This window comes from Trachemys scripta, chromosome 11 (assembly GCF_013100865.1).
Source record: "Trachemys scripta elegans isolate TJP31775 chromosome 11, CAS_Tse_1.0, whole genome shotgun sequence".
Lineage (NCBI taxonomy): Eukaryota > Metazoa > Chordata > Testudines > Emydidae > Trachemys > Trachemys scripta.
Genome location: NC_048308.1, coordinates 56,912,846 through 56,933,215, shown reverse-complemented (window position 1 = coordinate 56,933,215; position 20,370 = coordinate 56,912,846). Strand labels below are relative to the sequence as shown.

The following is a 20,370-nucleotide window of genomic DNA, read 5'->3' as shown; positions in this document are numbered from 1 at the left end:
TGGGATAGCTGCCCTCAGTGCGCTGCTCTCATTGGGGATGGAAGTGCTGCAGATGTGAACAGGATCTGACACCTGTGGAAGTCAGTGAGTACACAAACCAGCGCTTTTCTTTTACTGGTTCCCTATCACCGGTGAAACTAAGAGTGCAAAAACTCTGCAAGTGTAGACATAGCCTTAGATAATGAAGATATGAGTGGTAGTGGGGAGTATACCTGGGTGTATGAAATATGCCCACTTTTTGGCATTTTTAACCCTAAAAGGAAAAGGCCTACACAATAAATTCCAGCCTCCAGATCTGTGGAGAACTAGAATAGGTTAATATGACAGAGAGCAGTCCCAGGAGCTGAGAAGCCATCCGCCAGTGGTTCCTAGGCTCAGATAATCTAATGTAGGGTATAGACGCCCCTGAAGGAATGTGTATAGTGCAAAATCTAAGCATGACAGGGAACATTTGTTATGACTAACCCTGTTCAGATGAGTAGAGCACCTATACCTTTCCCCAGTTACTTCAACAGTAATCTCTTTGTATGACTGAAAAATGTTTGGGAAACCAATGCCAATAGCAAGTTTGAAAAAAATTAACTGCTGATCATGCTCAGAAGCTAACTGTAAAACTTGATTAATTACCCATCGGCAAATGCAGACCAAGCAAAGAAAAACGTTAAGCGGTCTCGTAATTATGAATGACATAAAATTCAAAAATATTTGAGGTGCGGGGGAAGGGGGAGCGTTCTGGCCTCACAGGGAGGGCACTGGTCTGAGAGTTAGGAGAGCTGATATGGCAAACATGTTGCTATTAAAAACAGAGATGGGGAAGTTACCATGGGAGCTAATGCTGCTAACCTTATGAGCTATAACTCCTGCAGAGTCTGCTCCTCCCCCTGTCTACATGCTCCAGATGGTGGGTAGGGGAGAGGGCCCATGGTTAGTGGCAGAAGGGTCTGCCCTCTGTCTGGCTATTCTGAGAGCTGTGGGATATTGTTGTGGATGTCGGTGCAGCTGTGTTTGGAGGCTACAAGCCTGCAATCCCCCTTTCCTCCACCTGGATGGAAGCTCAGGAATAAGAACTTTTTAGAATTTCCTGCTTAACCTTTCCTCAGCCACGGGTTTTGCCATGGGATGAGAGGCTGTAACCCTTTTCTGTCCCGCTCTCCCCACCTTAGGGCCTTACCAGCCCACATGGGGACTCGTTATGGGATCTCATTTGTTGAGGATGTTGGCAGTAGCTTCTATAGTGTAAAACAAACACTGTTCTTTTAGTTCCTCACCTAAAAGGCCGTTGAACATTCTTGTTTTTCACCAAAACTTGCTTGAACTGGCTTGGCGATGACCCTTCTGGTAAGGAGCAAATAGGTCACAGATTTCTGGCTGCAGCCTCACTCCCGGAACTGTAAACAGTGACTGTGCTGTGGAAAAACCAAGTTTGAGGAGAGAGACTGAAAAGGATGTTTTCCTCAACAGACCTGCTCTGTATCATCTGCACTCTCACTCCACCTGCAAATATCTCTGCTTCTTAACCTAAAATTGTGGGTGGGAGCAGCAATGGCCGCAGAGACACCAGAGAAACTCTGATCTGCCTAATGTTTCCCAAAGCCACTGTTCAGAGAAATATAGTTTTGTATACGTGGAACGTTCACCCAGGCAAATCCTTCCACTGGAATTAGTCTTAGTGCAGATAAACTGTTTATCTGAATCACAGTTGTCCCCAACTCCTGGTGTTAAAAATATGGCATTTAATTCAGGAGCAGGCAGTTTAGAAAACAAAATATAGGATGATGTAAAACATATTAGCTGTGGACTTGATCCCACAAACACTTCAGCGCATGAGCAATCTCATTACTGATCACATGAATAAAATTAATTGTGTGCTTTGCAGGATCAGGTCCCCCTTTAGTTAACTAAAATCCACCGAAACTTTGTTTAGCCAGTGGAAAGAGGGAAACTTTTTAACTGCAGACCTGCTGAAATTCCTTTGTTCAAGATTCAGTTGAAGCAAACCTGTAATCACTTTCCTTGCTTTACAGTACCTCCATTTGTAAAGAGTGAGGAAGGGGGAATCTTACATTATTACTTTGCCACTACTGGCAGTTCATATCACCCGACATAAATTAGTTTGGAAACTTCTTTCTCAGAGTTCACTTTCTTATGCATTTTTGGAGAGGGAAGGAGAGAATGCAGGTGTGTTTCTTAAACTCGGGCTCCCTTGCCCCTAAAAATCTCATCTATGTTTTTGTCTGTTTGCTCCTTTTTTTAAAACAAACAGACAATAGGAAAACATTATTTGGCAGAACAGTGGTGGGAATGCAACCCGCTAATCAAAAGGATTCAGATCGATCTGTGCACTGCCAAGCTCTCTCCTTCCCACCCAGTGGAGGGAGAAAAGAAAGAAAAAGAAAAGAGAACGAGAGAGCGAAGGCATAGAGCTTCTCTCCTTCAGCAATCTCACAAATGCAAAACCTTCCACTCCAGTGACTCCTCATTAACTTACCGAATCTGACAGTCTAATTATCACAGCTGCTTCGCGCTTAGAATAAATAAATACTAAAGTGGGTGTTTAAAGAAATTGAGAAGGGAAATTCAGTCATCTAGACAGTCAATAGAGAGAGTTTATTTTAAATTTTTATGTTCCTATGTATTTATATCATTTTGGGAAAGATAATGAGATAGTTGTCTTTCAGACTAATTGAGTTCCTAGGCTCATGGCTGCTTGCTGTCACTGTCTCAAACTTAGCTTTAACTTTTGTGCCTTAGAAATCTGATCGCTGCATCTCCATTTATGCTTCTCTGCTGATAACCTGATGAAGGCAGAAGTGCAGTCGAGAGTGGAAAGTGACTAAATGGTATTGCTGGTCTCAGCACCTTTCACAGCAAACAAGACAACTAAATCTTTTTAGATTTGCCTGTAATCGTCTTAAAGGAAAAGTGCTACTTAAAGAAACCTCAATACAATTTTGTAATTAGACAAAATAAGACAGACCGTCTAGTAACTTGTTAGTGTGTGGTGTCTGTAATATTCAAGGGTATTAACAGCACTCATCAGTCATGGATGTTCTGCTGCCTGAACATTTACTTATTAAACATAGGCCCACTGTAGAGTTACTTTGGATTTACACCAGTGTGACTGAGAGCAGCATTGTCTGTTGCACTTAGTTTGCCAGAGCGCATATGGGCCAAAATTTGAGGTTTATACTCAAGGCTAGTTGTACTTTTTCAGGAGCATGAATGGGGGAATAGGCACAGGGAACCTTCCTTCCTTCCCATCATCCAGCCCTACTCTCCTGTGCTCCTGTACAGGGGCCAGGCACAGTCCTACTCCTTGTGCTTAGGCAGCAGAGATCAGCTGCGGGCACTTCAAAGGGTTTAGCAGAGGCTGCATTTCCAGAGGCCTGTGCCTCAGGTACTCGGCCTCCAGGAGCTCCTGCTCTAGGGTGATGCACCTTTGCATTGCCTGCTACCAACAGCTGTGGTATAAAGGCACACACAGGCAGAACTCCCATACAAGTCAACCTCTCTGAAAATCGGGCCACTTGAGGCTGATGGGAATTTTGCCTAAGTAAGGAATGAGAAAAGATTTGGAAAATTGTCCCGAAATAACCCTATAGCAGGGGTGGGCAAACTACAACCTGCGGGCTGGATACGGCTCGCGAGCCGTTTTAAGCCGGCCCACGAGCTCCCGCTATGGAGCGGGGTCTGGGGTTTGCTCCTCTCCGGCACTCTAGCCGGGGCGCTTGGTTGGGGGTTGCACTACGTGGCTCAGCTTCATTCCAGACAGGGCGCTGGGTCGGGGGCTGCACCACGCTGCTCATCCCCGCTCCAGCCAGGGCGCTGGGTCGGGGGCCACACTACGCGGCTCGGCTCGGCTCGGCTCTGGTGCTCCAGTCAGGGCACTGGGTCAGGGGCCGCTCCACGCGGCTCCCAGAAGCCGCGGCATGGCCCCACTTTGGCTCCTACGTGCCCCAATGGTCCTCTCCGGCACTCCAACGGGAGCTGCAGGGCCGGTGCCTGCGGATGGGGCAGCGTGCAGAGCCGCCTGGCTGTGCCTCCACGTAGGAGCTGAGAAGAGACATACCACTGTTTCTGGGAGCTGCTTGAGGTAAGCAGTGCCCAGAGCCTGCACCCTTGAGCCTCTCCCCACGCCCCAATCCTCTGCCCCAGCCCTAATCCTACTCCTGCTCTCCGAATCCCTCGATCCCAGCCCGGAGCACCCTCCTGCACCCCAAACCTCTCATCCCCAGCCCCACACCAGAGCCCGCACCCCCACTGGAACCTGCCCCCCCTTCCTGCACCCCTGCCCCAACCCTGATCCCCCTCCTGCCCTCTGAACCCCTTAGTCCTAGCCCAGAGCACCCTCCTACACCCCAAACTCCTCATTCCCAGCCTCACCCCAGAGCCTGCACCCCCAACGAGAGCCCTCACCCCCTCCCGCACCCCAACCCCAATTTTGTGAGCATTCATGACCTGGCATACAATTTCTATTCCCTGATGTGGCACTCGGGCCAAAAAATTTGCCCACCTCTGCCCTATAGAAAGGATTGCTTTGATTCATGGGCCAGCATGAATTGAGCTTGTTGTTTAATACCAAGGGCAGAACTTTGAGTCACTCCCATATAAGACATATTAAAACTGGATTTAGACATTTAAAATGGCCTTAAAACTTCCAATGCATCTAAAATTGACTTTCAACATGAGGTGTCTAACAGTGAATCCTGAGGATGTCTCCATCCAAACGGCAGAACTCAGCGGTGGATCAGGCACGTGGTCGGACACTGATGCGAGTACATAAACTTTTCAACTGTGACTGAGAATCCAATCAAAGCAGCTGACTCAGTCAAGAGATTATTTCACAGATAGAAGCCTCCTGCAGGCTGCCTATTGACTTTACACTACGCTGCTCTGAAATTTCCCACCGGTGCAGCTGGGCCAGTGGTAACAGCAGTGGAAGCTCTAGTATAGGCATTGACTAGAGTAGTGCTGTTTTAACCACTGTGTTGTCTAGGCCTGCTCTGAGCAGAGTTACATGATACAGCGGCTAAAAGGCCTGTGCCCTGTTGACGCCCGCACCCCCACACACTGGAACTGAAGTGGTGGTAGCAACAATGGGGAATTTTAGGCCAACCAGGCAGAGCAGACACACCGTGTGTGCCTGAAGGTGGCTGGGAAGCACTCTTGCATGTTTTGAAATCTCTCATCACCAGTTCACAAAGGGTGAAATTCCCCTCCTAGCAAAGGCCCAGCATCAGGCCCGTGCACCACTTAACTCTTATTTAGCCCCTCAAAATAGGACTTGAGTGAGCCTTAATGGTCCATAGGCCTTGGGCTGATCCTCTGCACAGGGCTGAATGTCACCCACTTTGTTATAGCTGTTATAGCTTCTGTTGAGCTGGGCCTTTAGTCCAATGGGAACTTGAAGGCACATCAAGCTCAGACCTCTGTGCTTCCTCTAGCCCTGGTAATCAAGCATCACAGTCTTGGGTGCTTGGGTGAAGCTGCTCTCTAGTTAAGTTCTTCCTACAGGACTATATTGGTGCCATCCACACAGGACCGACTCCAGGGTTTTTGCCGCCCCACGCGGCGGAAAAAACAAAAACAAAAACGTGATCGTGATCGGCAGCAGCTCCACTGCCCTGCTTTCTTCTTCGGCGGCACTTCGGCAACAGGTCCTTCCCTCCGAGAGGGACCGAGGGACCCGCCGCCGAAGAGCCCGACGTGCCGCCCCTTCCCTGTGGCCGCCCCAAGCACCTGCTTGCTGAGCTGGTGCCTGGAGCCGGCCCTGTATCCACAAAGTGCCGCAGCTTGCTGCCTTCCCATCCCAAAGGACAGCTCTAAAGCCTTTGAAGGCAAACGAAATATAAAAATAGACTAAATTTGCAGCTATGGCAAATATTACTCTGCCTTAGTTCTGGTGGCACACAACCTCGGGGGCTACCTTAGTGTAAGGCCATGAGAAATGGGGTACTAGAATGAAAGGAAGAGGGAGCTCTGTTTTTCCACATAAATGGTTCATCCGACATGCTGGTGTTCAGGCAGTAAACACTGAGCCGTACCAGGCAGCAGGATGCAATTCACAGATCTAGCTTGTGGCTTTAGCTGCATTGCTGTGGCAGGGGGCTGTGTCATAGGGTAGCTCAGGGTGAGAAGGAGTGAAAATTGCTACACCTTTTTAAAGGGGACAGCATTGCTGGCTCCAGACTACCAGCTCATCCTGAAAAAGGCAGGACCGTGACCCTTCAATATACGGCAGTACTGGGGTGCTGATGTATTTGAGCCTAGCTGGACTGTGAGTGGGGTTTGAACCTATAACCTACAGTGCTGAAAGCTTGAATCTCTGTCATTGGCGCTAAAGGTGGAGTACATTAGCTGGCAGCTTCTTATGTGGACCAACCAGTAGAGGGAGGAGTAAGACTCATACTCTTTTAGCATGGGTTACACCACTTCCCCAGTATCTTAAGAACATAAGAACGGCCGTATTGGTCAGCCCAAAGGTCCATCTAGCCCAGTATCCTATCTACCGACAGTGGCCAATGCCAGGTGCCCCAGAGGGAGTGAACCTAACAGGTAATGATCAAGTGATCTCTCTCCTGCCATCCATCTCCACCCTCTGACAAACAGAGTCTAGAGACACCATTCCGTACCCATCCTGGCTAATAGCCATTAATGGACTTAACCACCATGAATTTATCCAGTTCTCTTTTAAACGCTGTTATAGTCCTAGCCTTCACAACCTCCTCAGGTAAGGAGTTCCACAAGTTGACTGTGCGCGGTGTGAAGAAGAACTTCCTTTTATTTGTTTTAAACCTGCTGCCTATTTAACTTCTTTAAAGCTTGTGGGGGAGGAGGGGGGAGGTACACAATCTGGTGCACAATCTTGTATCAGTGGAGCACAAAGACCGGCATTCTCGCCCCCTCTACTCAGGTTCTCAAGCGGGGAGAAAGAGCTCCCTGCTTCCTGTCACCCAACTCTCAGGCTCACGGGCCAGCAGCCACTGTCTGTCCATTAGCATTCATTTCAGTAATCACAAAGATGCTATTTAGGAGGGCTCTTGCCTTTGAATCATTGGTTCCCCACTTTCCCCTCAGAAGTAACCTTTAGGAGATATCCTCTGGCTACAAACTTGTCAGGGCAATTTATGTAAAGGACAGTTCAGGCTACAATTATTTCACAAAAAGATAAAAGAATTTCCAGGGGGAGCATTTTTTTATGTTGGTTTCTCTCCCTCTTATTTTGGTTCCTCCCTGCATCCCTTGAAGTCTAACCCCCCCTTTTACCTTTATCACCATCTCATTCTTTGCCCTCCTGCTTTAACTTTCTCCTTCTGAGGATAGAAACTACCCCCCAGCATCCTTCAGAACAGAGTAGGAACAGAACATATTTAAAATCTGCACTGTTATCATAGCAACCAGAATGCAAAATTTCAATTCCAAAATGATGTGATACCAAAATGACACAGGAGAACAAATGTCTTACATGATCATAGCACTGGAGATGGATGCGTTGGGAATTATTCAAACTTGACTAATTTGTACAGTCCTAATGAGTTGCTCATGAATATGATCTTGTACAATCACACTGTACTTGTTTCAATCCAATAGACTTTAATGTTGTTCCCAGCATATTCGTTGCTATGCTAACGACATGTAATTTCTTGTCCACTGAGGTGCCTCTCACTGCTATGCAGTGCAATACCAGTGACAATAAACACAAGATGGTATATAAATCCATGTGAAAAGAATTCATCCCCTGTATGGAAATATGCCTTGGATATTATATCTTGTCCAGGAGAGTGATACATTGTGCCAATCTGTTGTCTCATTCCCTCTCCTATTTCTCCTTTCTGTCTCTCTGCCCCTTTCTGTCTTACTGTCTGTCTGTCTCTGTACCTATTTTTTCCACACTCTCTCTTTCTCTGTCTTTTGGCACTGGCACTTTCATCTCCTCCCTTGGGGATTTGAGATGTCACTGCAGGAAGTGCTTGTCCGCCTCTCCGGCAGCAGCAGAGCCCTGTGGCTTTGACAAACCTCATTTAATTGGGAGGAAGCCAGGAGGGTTTGAAAGAACTGAAACAGCCACGAAACTCCTTTTATCAGGCATAATTTAAACTCTGCATGGAAAAAACCGTATATGTATAAAGAAAAGTCAACTTCCCTCCTGCTGTGAGTGCTCCCCTCCTCCCCCCTGGCACAGGCAGGCTCCTGCGAGATTCCATCTTTTCATTTTTCTGAAAGTGTCAAAGTAGATTTGTGCTCTGTGACTGGGTGAACAGAAAAGGAATACAGATGTGTCTCTCTCACTCACTCTCACACACACAGCACCTTCAGAAGGGTGGCAGTGCAGGAGAGATGCTAGCTGCAAGCCGCTTTACTTGGGATATGTCAGAAAATCCAAAAACGAAAGTTTTCAAATAATTTTGCAGCTTGGTCCAGGAAGGTTCCTCCTTAATCACCCTTATCTAGAAAAGGAGCTGGTGCCCAGGAATCTTTGGAGAATGCCAGGACCACTGGGCACATTATACAGGGTGAGGAAGAGCTTTTCCAGCTCCGTAGCTAGGCAGGCACCATTCTCTTTAGGTATTGGGGTACTATGTGAATGTGTGGTTTTTGTTTGTATGTGATGAATGAGCTACAGAGGGAGAGAGAAGTAAATGCAGGTAGTTCCAAGGGAGAGCTGGTATGACAGGATGCAAGGGACAGCTGGTGTCTTCAAACTTCAAAAGGCAGCAGGAGGTCTATTTCGGGGAACAAGGGCTAACACATTGCGCCAAGCAGCTGGGAATTCAGGATATGAGCAAATCGCAATTTGAATGAAACTACTCCCTCTGAAAATACAGCATCACCCAGCTCTAGGAAAGAACTTTGGACACGTAGTTACACAATTGGGGAAGGATGGCACTACATCAAGGCATTCACACCATTCCTTTTTCAATGAACCCCCATTATTAAGGTCCCCTTCATGTTCCTTACTAATATTAAGATATTGTCATGTGTTGGGGAAAAAGCTAACACTTGTTCAAACTGCAGCTCAGAGCCCCAAAACTTTGCAGCTTATGGGAGCCTAGCAGGAACCCTCAGGCTTTGAATTTACTAGGGATGCTCTTAACAAATCAAATGTGAAGGAGCAACCTTTTTCCGGAGATGAGATCAGGAGATAACGTACCATCACAAAGCTGATACAGCCGAGATGGCAGAGCGCTGAAGAAGTTATGAACAAGTGCATCCTGTGCAGAGACCCGCTCTCGAGGAAAAGCTTTTAACATCTTCGATGCCAGGTCTTCAGCTCCTGGCACCCGGCCCAGCCTAGAAAAGCAAGAGAAATAAATTGCACCAGAGATGGGTCCAAGTCAGATAGCTAAGATCTGGAACCAGATCTGGATCTGAACTTCCTTAAAGCTTGGGGGGGAGAGGGGGGTGCACAATCTGGGGAATTTGGGTATGCCCGTTATGGAGATAGGGGCCTGTCCTGAAGTTTGGAGCTTCATGGGAACTTACTCCATTTTGAGGGTGCATATGTCCAAGAATTTGGTTCAGACCTATCTCCAAATAAACCTGTTTAGAATCCTCCCTTCTCCCTTTTGAAGATAAATTGTTACTTAGCAAAGAAAGGGCTTGGAATAAAAAAAGACGCCAGCAATTACTGAGGGCTGTATATTACATGTGTCATAACTAGAACCTCACAAGTTACTGGTATGGTCAGACTCTTAGAAATGTATAGGTGAGAAAATGTCAAATGTCAACTTGCCAATACTCTGCTAGACCTGTCAGAGTATGTCTATGCAGCAAGTCGGCTCGTGCTGTGGCTGTTTCATTGCTGTGTAAATTTTCGGGCGCGGGCTGGAGCCAGGCTCTAGGACCCTGCAGGGTGGGAGGGTCCCAGAGCTCGAGTTCCAGCCCATGCTTGGAAGTCTACACAGCAATGAAACAACCCCGTACCCCGAGTGCTGCAAGCCCGAGTAGGCTGGCATGGGCAAGACATGGGTTTTTCTTTGCTGTGAAGAGATATACCTTCAGTGGCCCTCCAGATTGGCGTTCAGAATTAAGAAGCCAAATCAAATATCCTTTCCCCATCTCCTGCCCTCCAGTTTGGCTGTGCAATTAGGCTGTAAATGGGTTGGAGGTGTGCCGATGTGAATCACTTGCTCAGAATGAATGTTTTAAACAAGAAAATATGCCCAGCAAATGTCAATGGCAAGTGGCTGACTCCCAGAGACAACTGCAGCTGGGAGACTAGGAAGTGAAAGAGAGAAAACAAACAAGCAAACAAATAAAAACAGAGCTTTTGGTTTTACAGCTTTTACTTTGTTTGCTCTGCTCCTGGTGTTTCAGCATCAGGTGGCACATCAGAGCTTGGCCTGTTGTGTTTCTACTGACTACCCCAGCTGGTGCTTCCCCTCTAAATGACATCAGAGGACTGGTATCACCCATGTGTCCTACTGTTTCATTCCTCTAATGCTTCTGCTGCACAGAGTGCCTCATGCTTTGGGTGTGGAGAGAGGATGTTAAAAAAACGAGACACTAGAGCACACAGCTTTGGAAAAAGTCAGGTCTTAGCTACTCTAGGCTGTGATGGATGATTGCTCAATTCTCACCTCAGGCAAAACATACCAGCCCCTGCTGGTTAGGGGAGCAAGATACTGGGACTCAAATTCTAGGTGTTAGCCTGTGGTAAGGACGACTATTAGAAAAAGGCTGCAAGGCTCTTCTTCTCCTCTCTTTGTGATCCCCTTTGCCCTGCTTGGTATCCCCATCCTCAAGGCTGCATGCTATGCTACCAAGCTTTCCAGTACCCCTCTTTCAGGCTCCACACAGCTCCCAAGCACTGAGTAGAACTCCTTAACTGGCCATGGAGGATTTAACACTATGAAGTTCTCTTCCCTTCTCAAGGGCTGTAGTGTTTAGAACTTGCTGACTTAGAGAGTCAGAAACGAAGAATCAGAGCTGGCTTAGCATTCAGTGCAGAACTCTGCCACTAAGGCGCTGGCCAGCTCGTTGGTGTTAGCTTTAATGGACCCTTTCAAGTTTTAGTGACTGGGTCCTATTACCAAGGGACTGTGGCGAGTGAGAAGGAAGCTGTGCCACCCAGCATGGTTTCAGGGAATACATCCATTTCCCTGTTTGTAATGGTAGCAAGAAGGGAGTCTGGTATCCAAGTTAGAGAAATGATAGTTTGTGTATTCCTGAAAGTTTCTGAAGACACTGATTAAAATTGCACGTGCATCTAAGAACAGTACTTTTCTGAAGACTTCAGCAGCGTCTCCTTTCAGAAATTCAGAACAGAGACTAAGGATGCCAGCTCTACAGCAGAGCATATTGTCCCCTGGAGTGGTACTGGACAAAGCAGTGAGGTACTGAACAATGATGATTAAAAGGGTAGTTACTGTGTAAAAACCATATTCCACCCTGGACCTACAGGTGTGTGAGCTCTTTGGAGCAGTGTGACAGGGCACTGAGCAGAAACACTGCAGAATCAACCCCCTGCCACTCCAGCTCCATTTAGGTGAATAAAGTGGAGCTGGCTGGAAAGAACCTGCCCTAATTGGGGAATGAGAGCCAGCTGCCAGGCCAGGGCTATATAAGACGCCGGGAAGAAGGCAATGGGGTGGTGGGATGGAGGAGAGTGAGGGAGTGCACCCAAGGAGACAAGCCCTTCCTGTCTGGGTTCAGACCCAAGGAACCCAGAGCTGTACAAGTTGTATGGTGAGAAGGTGGTGGGAGCACAAACTTGTAAATAAAAGCACTAGTGGTTTCAGAACCCGAGGGTGTCTGAGTGACTTTATCTGAGCGTAGCAGAGGCAGGAGCCAGGCGGGTTAGCTGCTCTCTGCTATAAGTGGGAATAGTCTTTTCGGCTAGCCTGTGTGTGCAAAGCACCTAGCACAATGGGAGGCTTAGACAGGGAAGGTCTGTAGTGCTGAATGTCCATGGCCACGTTGTTCAGCTTTATTCCAGGCAGCGAAAACCTCCACAGAGTTATTACTACTCTGGTGCAGCCAGGTTCATCACGGATGACAGTATGGCCACTGCCAGTCCATGATCAGGCAATGTTCCCCTCCTGACCTCAAATCCGATCTTCAGGGATTAAGGTGCAGGGATGTTATCTCTGAGGTGACCTATATGACTAAAAAGTGCCAGCTAGCAGTGACCAGGGATGACTTCAATCCTCTCGGGGCCACTTCACAATAATACTTCCCTATTATTGATCAAATCAAATCAGACACTAGAGTCCAGGCCCTCTGAAATAGATTTGGGTACTGTGATGAGTGAAAAGCAATTTCCCAGATTATAAATACCTTTCCTTGGCAGTAGAGGGAAGGAGGAGGGGGAGCTATTTTAATGCTGACACTCTAGCAGAGGAGAGAGTGAGTGAGAAAGGTGCTCTACTGCCCTGTTTGAAGTGCTGTCTTTAGGATGAGCTGCTAAATCAAGGCTCAGGCCATCTCTAGTAGCATTTGGTCACTGAAGAATGTGAGTTCTCCTGCCTTAACTAACCCCAAGATCATTTTCTGATGTTGTGTAGACATGACCCCTGTATGCCTTAGCTAACTCTTTCTGGCAATATTCCTATCAACTATTTCTGTGCAAGAGAAATTGGTCATCAAGTCTACTCCAGAGGGCCTGGGAAAGCAGGACCTTCCTGAATCAAATTGTGCCCCTCAAATAGTCACACATAATGCTGTTGAACTGCTGCTTGTCTGAGAATAATAGAGCCACTACGTGCCTATCCCTACTGCAGTTTCTCAGAATCTGATGCTTATCTTATGGCAGGTCTGATTATTAGTAAGAACTGACGTACTCATCCTGAACTCACTGAAGGGAGCTCATTTAAAGTTAAATGGTTGCATATAAAAACAAACAAACCCAGAGGCCGCTTTGACGTTGCTGTCATAGGTAGCTTACCTGGCACAGATCATTTGGAGCCTCTGAGGTCTACTGGAGACGACCCTCTCTAGAAAGTTAATATGCAATCAAAAGATTAAACAAAAATCAGGCAAACAACCATTCTTTGAGCCCTTACAAAAACATGCACTTGAAATTTCAAAGGCTCCTATAGAATCTGTCACTGTAGCATTTATAAATATACATTATTCCTATAGGACTTGAATATCAGCATTGATGTTAATAAGGCTGTTACCAGTCTGTAACCCTTTCTTTTCATACACCTATGAGAGCAGGTCTTGGGCCTAATTCTGTTTCCATTAAAGCCAGTGGGAGTTCTGCTTTTGACTTTCACAGAAGCAAGATCAGTCCCCAAAACCTAAGACTAAGAAATCAGGGGTAGTGTTGCCTAGTCAGAACCAAGGACCCAATCCAGCAAGCAGATCTGCCTGGGCAGACCCTTACACCCACAGAGTGGACTACTGAGGTCCAGGAGCTCCCACATAGGTACAAGGGTTCGCCTTTATGGATCTGATTGCAGGACAGAGCCTGAGTGAGGGCTCTAGGACAGTGGTTCTCAACCAGGGGTACTTGTACTCCTGGGGGCATGCAGGGGTCTTCCAGGGGGTACATCAACTCATCTAGATATTTGCCTAGTTTTACAACAGACTACATAATAAGCACTAGCAAAGTCAGTACAAACTAAAATTTCATACAGACAATGACTTGTTTATACTGCTCTATATACTATACACTGAAATGTAAGTACAATATTTATATTCAAATTGATTTCTTTTATAATTACAATAATAAATAAATAAAATAATGGTAAAAATGAGAACGTAAGCAATTTTTCAGTAACAGTGTGCTGTGATAATTTTGTATTGTTATGTCTGATTGTGTAAGCAAGTAGTTTTTAAGTGAGGTGTAACTTGGGGTTACGCAAGACAAATCAGACTCCTGAAAAGGGTACAGTAGTCTGGAAAGGTTAAGAGCCACTGCTCTAGGATGGCTAAGTGGCTTATCCAGATTCCCACTGTCATGCTTGCTTTATAACCTTTCTAGCAGACTGAAACCTTGCAGACTTTGCAGTTTGGGAGGGGGTTGGTTTTTTTAGTGGTCAATTTTCAAAACAACTGGAATCTTTTTGATTTATACATTGAGAATGAAAACAAATTTTTCCAATATCTTCCACTTTTCAAGCTCAAAAATTAACGTAACATCACACGTATGGCATCCATAGAATGGACTAGTCACTTGAAGCTTTCAAAAAAGAGAAAAAGAAACAATCCCCTTTGAGCTTTTTAACTGGTACATTCTTATCACCAAACAATTCCCTGTCACTGGAATTGCAATCTGCACATTGCATTGCACTGACACAGTTCAGGGCTTTCATTCCACTTCACTGTTCACTGGAGTTTCACTGTCTCCCAAACTATCAGTAGGGTCCATTATATTTCATTTCAAACAAGAGAAGGATTGCATCTGCACAGCCATTTTAACCCCAAAGCCTTCAAAATAATTTTTTAATGTGAGATTTCCTGCAGCTGCTTTGCACCCTTTAGATTGAAATGGCTCAGATGGAGCCATTATTTTCCACAATGCAGTAGTCTGTAGTCCAAAAATTCTATGGGCTAGAGCCTCTGGTGGTGGTGATATATTGCTCCATTGCCTTCAGTGGTTTTAGGAAGATGTACACCCTCTGAGGATTTCGCCCGCTGAGTTCAATGGAGCTGTGCCAATTTACAGCAGCGGAGGATCTGGCCCAGTACATCCACATTTAGGGTCACAAGGTAGCGCCTGGCCGTTGCATGAGTGCACTGAGGTGGGGAGAGTGAAAGGAGCCTTCTTCGCCATTCCTTATGCCTCCTGCAAAGTCTGTTGGGGTGGGATTGTAGAGGCACAAAGCACCTGTGATTCCCCACTTTGCTAGGATGTCCACAATCACCCAATGCAGCTTCCAAGGAGACGTTCACATCTGTGTGGAAAGCCCACAGCAGACTTGTACAGCACATGGTGTTTAAAATGGGACTTAATTGGGATTTAAGCGGTTGATATGTATTAAGCAGGCTTTCTGAACAGGGATGAATGTGACCCAAGGTGTGCAGTGCTGGGCCAGGGCAGCCAGAGTCAGAAGCTATTGGCAGAGGACTCCTATGAAGTCTCAGCTACATCTAAAAGTTGCCCTCACTTGGCAGATCACTGATGGTGGGTAGCAGTGCAAACACTTCTAGAGCACAGCTAACTCCAGGCATCCCTAGCAGCAGGACTGAATCAAACCCACAGGTTTTACAGGAAGGCGAAGGTTAAGGCAGAACTGTAGCTATGGTAGTAATATTACAAGGAACTGCTAAATTAATTACATTAATCTTGGGACCATTCCTGAAGTCTCTTCATAGGCCAGACTCCCACTGAAGTCCGTAAGGATTTCAGGATTGGGTCCACAGTATGTCCTAACCATAGTGCTGTCTCACTGAAAGCACAACAGTCTTACTAATGTTCACCATGTTGACCTACAAGTTTGAGCTATACGGGTGTATAGTTACCATCGTTTTACTACGACTACAGGATTCCTTTGCAGTACTGAGTGTAATTGAAGTAGCACTCCCAAAACTGCCACAAGGCAATGCACTGTGTCTACTGATCTGAGATAGTAAGGGATAAAACTGTTACCAGACTTACTTAGCTGCCTTAACATATAACTTTACATTGATTTATCAGACAGACAGAATTAAGACTGAGCTCTGTGACAAACCAGTGTTCACTTTTACAGTGCAATGTAATATTTAGTAATCTGCCACAATGGTACAGAAGAGTAGGTAGGCGCTTAAAAAAATATGATTTTAGGAAAGATCAAAAATACACTCTAGGTTTATTCTTGGAACATCCTGAGAACTATAACTTAATTAATAAACATGTGAACGGACAGATGGCAGTTCTTTGATACCTTCTCCCACCCCCTCCTCCTCCCGATGGGCGATGGTCCCTTCTGCTGATTGGCTTTTCAAATCCTAGTCTTAGGAAAACACTGGAGAGGAGAATATGAGGCAACCTAAACAACTCCAATTCAAATTCTTCTTCAATTCTGATGACAACACAAAGATGTACAATTCAGGGAGTGTAATTAATTGCTGTAGGAGAGCCAGCTCAACCTCCCGGAGATCAGTGTGCAGATCTTATGCTTTCTGCTCCAAAGGGGGACGTTAGTTATATCAGTCACATGGTCCCACCCCACCACTTCTTCCCAGATCTCTGAACAGTTTTCCACAGGTTCAGTGTAGAGCTGGGGTCGGCAACGTTCGGCACGCGGCTCGCCAGGGTAAGCACCCTAGCGGGCCGGGCCAGTTTATTTACCTGCTGACGCGGCAGGTTCGGCCGATCACGGCCCCCACTGGCCGCGGTTCGCCGTCCCGGGCCAATGGGGGCAGCGGGAAGCCGCGGCCAGCACATCGCTCGCCCGCGCCGCTTCTCGCCGCCCCCATTGGCCTGAGACAGCGAACCGCGGCCAGTGGGGGCTGCAATCGGCCGAACCCGCGTCAGCAGGTAAATAAACTGGTCTGGCCCGCCAGGGTGCTTACCCTGGCGAGCCGCGTGCCAAACATTGCCGACCCCTGGTGTAGAGGAAGGAGGTAAGCCAGGCTGGAGGAATGGACGTGCATTGTTGTTCCACCAACCTCACCAGGAGTCTTCAGAAAAGTTAATACAGCCTGAGGCTAGATTACATATCCTTTGGAGCCCTTTCCTTGCCTTGGAACCCCCTTGAAACAGGCTGCTGGGACAGGCACATGCATCCCAGGACAAGCTCCCTGTCACACCTCCCTCAAAGTTAGAGGAGTTTCAGGACTAGTGGTGGGTTGGGATTGGGAAAGCTCAGGCAGCATGACTTCAATGGAGTCCTGTAGGTAGGGAGCTGGAAGGAGGCTGTGTGCTACCTTTATGCCCCCCTGTCCTGAGGCAGGCCCCCGTATACATTAGAGCAGCTTCAAGGGTGCTCTAGCTTGTGCCCATCTGTAAAGGCCGTCAAGTATCTGTTGTGACCGATGACGATCTCTGGAGAACAAGGGTGTTCTACATGCCCCTCTTCCTTAGCCACATCCTCTATCCTAAGAGAAACTGGATGGAGTAGCATAGAGCCACATATTCTAGCCCCATGCCACATGGGGCTACCCTTGTACCAGGGAGATCCTCAGGTAGCTGGCTAAGCCAGTTTTGTGCCAGTGGACAGGTGCAAAACAGCCTCTGAGCTAGGGTCTGGCTCCAGCAGTGTAGAATCAGGCTCGTTGTTTGCCTTTGGTCGCAGCGTAACTGCTTACTACAGCCACCTTGTTTGGAGCCACAAGCTACTTCAGGTAGACTATTAACTGGGGGCCTGATTCTCTTCTGCCTTGCACCTTGTGTAGTAATTTACACCCTTGGAAAGTGATGGTGAATAAATACACAGGGGGCAAGACAGTGGTGAGCCAGGCTTTAGGGCTGGGTGATGCATTATTTCATTTGATGCACAGACATGTCTGCAAAGACATACATTAAGAAGCTCTCGAAACTTAATCTTTTCAGCAACAGTTTTTCCCCATTAGGCTGGGCAAACAAGTAGCCGACACCTTTAGATTGTATCACAGTGTAAGCAATACATCAGAAATGTAGCCGACTCCTGCCTCCAAATGCAAATGAAGTCACTAATAGTAGCTGACTGTATAAATTGTGATTAGATTCATTACTGTTTTAGTGTCAGAGCTCTGGAAATATCTCCTTGGGAGTTACTATTAGCATCTTTTCTAACCCCTTCCTCTAATCAATCATTGAAATTAACTCAGATCCCTTTTGGATCACTGTTAACCATTTCCCTGGGATCTTCCTTTCCCCCTTCTTTTTGTTTTATTTTGTTTTCTCACCTTTTAGTAAATTTGTGGTAATGATTTGTCTGTTTTGAGTAGAGATGCAGTTTGTTCTAAAGCAGAGAGCAAAGAAAAAGGATGAAAAGAAATAATGTTATCCCAAAGAGAGTATAAAATTATTTATAATTTTACATGATTTATAATTATTTAGCTTATTATAGAACTTTTTGCCTATTAATATAACTGATTGAAATTTTTCTGACAAAATGGTTTTCCATCAGAAAATTCTGATTTGACAAAATCAGAATGTTTTATGGAAATGTATCAATTTAGTCAATGTTTTTGACAAAAATCATTCAAACCATTCAAAATATTTCATTTTGACCATACTAAAACATTTCAATTAGACTTCAGTATTACATTTTATTATGTTATAATCTACAATATACAGGTAATATAACAAAAATAGCATCAGTAAAATCAAAATGAAATGTTCTGATTTTTCCTAAGCAAAATTTCAGAATTCCCATTCTGTGGGAAATTTCAAAATTTTGAATGTTCATTCTGATTTGGAATGAAAAAAAATTGAAATTTCCCGTGGAATGAGATTCTGGGTTCCAACCAGCTCTACCTCTTAAATTAGGCTAGAGATACAGTGTTGTCTCGTGTTCGGAACACAAGGCTGGGAGCCAGGAACTCCTGAATTCTACTCCTGAATATCCCACTGCCTTGCTGTGTAAACTTGGTTGAGTCATTTAACCTCTCTGGCTTGGTTTTCCCACTTGTATAATGGGGAGAATAATACTTATCTACCTCAGAATGGTGGTGTTAGGATTAGCTAATGAGCAGCATACTGCAGTCCTTGCCCAAGCAAAACTCCCATAGGAGTCTTTTGCTTCAGTAAATACTGTTGTGTTTGCCATATGGTGTGTACAGAACTTTGAAAATGTATGCAAAACACTATAAATGTTAGGCCCTACTTCAGGAAAAGCACTTTCACATGTGCTTAAATCCATCTCTATTCAGGAAAGCACACTGGGACTTAAAGTTAAGTATAAATTAAAGCATGTGCTTAAGTGCCCTTCCTGAACATGAATCTTTCCCTGAATTGCGGTCTGAATTACTATTTTATTATTTCAGTTGGGAACAGGTGCAAAATTCAGAAAGGAACTTTAAATACAATAACTGACAGACTAGACGAAATGTAAGCGTTTTTAAAAAAACCCATCATTTTGAAATATGATGAGCTAACAAAATTGTGCTACTTGCTTTAATCCCTGGGGATACAGGACTAATATTAAAAAACACGTTTTTCAAATCCTTTACAAGTAGTTACATCTGCCAGAATTTGTAACTACCTCATGCTTCAGGTCTTAAGGCATTCTCTAACTATTAGGGACCAGGATGAGACCTAATTTGGTGGAGGGGGAAAAGTATCCCTCATCTGCCCACTGCAAGGTTTCTTGCCCCTTCCTCTGAAGCATCTCCTTCTGGCCACCGTCAGAGACAGGAGACAGACTGGACGGACCTTGGGTCCAATCTAGTTTGACAATTCCTATATTCTGAACAAGGCCAGTGGCAAGATGGACACCTTCCAACTTCATTAGTGTGGAAAATATTATTACTGTTCTTATTTGAAGTAGTTCTCAAAGACCTCAGACAGGCTTGAGGCGCTATTGTAAGCGGCACATTACAAACACCCAGGTAAATATAGTTCCTGCCCCAAAGGGTAAAACAGATCTACAGTTTTAAAGCAATGTAAATAGATACTGATTGAAGATAAAGGAATTCAAGGATCTTTGAATACTGTTCAACAAAATGGGTGAAATACTGATCAAGTGATATATGATTATGGTGATGTACACACAAGATAATGATACCATTTATGGCTGATTGGTCTTAACTAACAATGAGTGTAAACCCTAGATTCTCAGTAATTCTGTTATTTTCTAGCAATACAAAATGCAATGTCTGCTCATTAGAAAAGACCTCCCCATTGCAAAACGAAGGTAAACCGCTAATGGGCAGATAATGAGACAAGCAAACCTAGAGGACAAAAGTTAAAGTAGTAAACAATCCCATTTGATGAACATTGAAGATGATATTAAATGCTGCTACTTGAAGGCAATGTTTTTGCATACGTGCACAAGAAAATATTTGTATGCAGTGTTGTTGTAGCCATGTTGGTCCCAGGATATTAGAGACAAGGTGCGTGAGGTAATAAACTGGAGCTATAAACTCACTGAACATTAAATCTCACCAAATGAGGGTCAACCCATCCTCATCATTGTATCCACTCATTATACTCCGCACCCGAACATAGCCATTATATGAACAATGTCAATGTCCCATCAACCTTTTACCCTCAGTTGGGGATATTGCAGATTATGTATTCCTTATGCCACCCGATCTTAAACCGAACTTTACACACCTTGATAATCTGTACGTTATTCCCTGATAACCAGAAACTTCTGTGCTTAAACTCTGTACCATTCACTTTTTTTTAAAACATCATCTTAATAAAATCTTTTATTGGACCAACTTCTGTTGGTGAGAGAGAGAAGCTTTCAAGCTTACCCAGGGCTCTTCTTCAAACCAACTTCTGTCGGTCTAATAAAAGACATTACCTCACCCACCTTGCCTCAAGAAAATATTTATCTATCATCAGCA

At 45.3% G+C, this 20,370-nt stretch overlaps 1 protein-coding gene across 1 annotated transcript in view; it reads right to left on the bottom strand.

Annotated features, from left to right (window-relative positions):
* Positions 1 to 1,274: 1,274 nt before the first annotated feature.
* The window catches only part of CDK15 (cyclin dependent kinase 15), a 51,708-nt gene continuing 32,612 nt past the window's right edge, over positions 1,275 to 20,370 (bottom strand). Inside the window, exons 11-13 of the mRNA XM_034785054.1 lie at positions 12,887 to 12,935; positions 9,152 to 9,291; positions 1,275 to 1,406 (exon numbers count right to left, since the gene is read on the bottom strand). Coding sequence (XP_034640945.1) covers positions 1,297 to 1,406; positions 9,152 to 9,291; positions 12,887 to 12,935 — 299 coding nt within the window. The 3' untranslated portion in view covers positions 1,275 to 1,296. The remainder of the gene's footprint in view (positions 1,407 to 9,151; positions 9,292 to 12,886; positions 12,936 to 20,370) is intronic.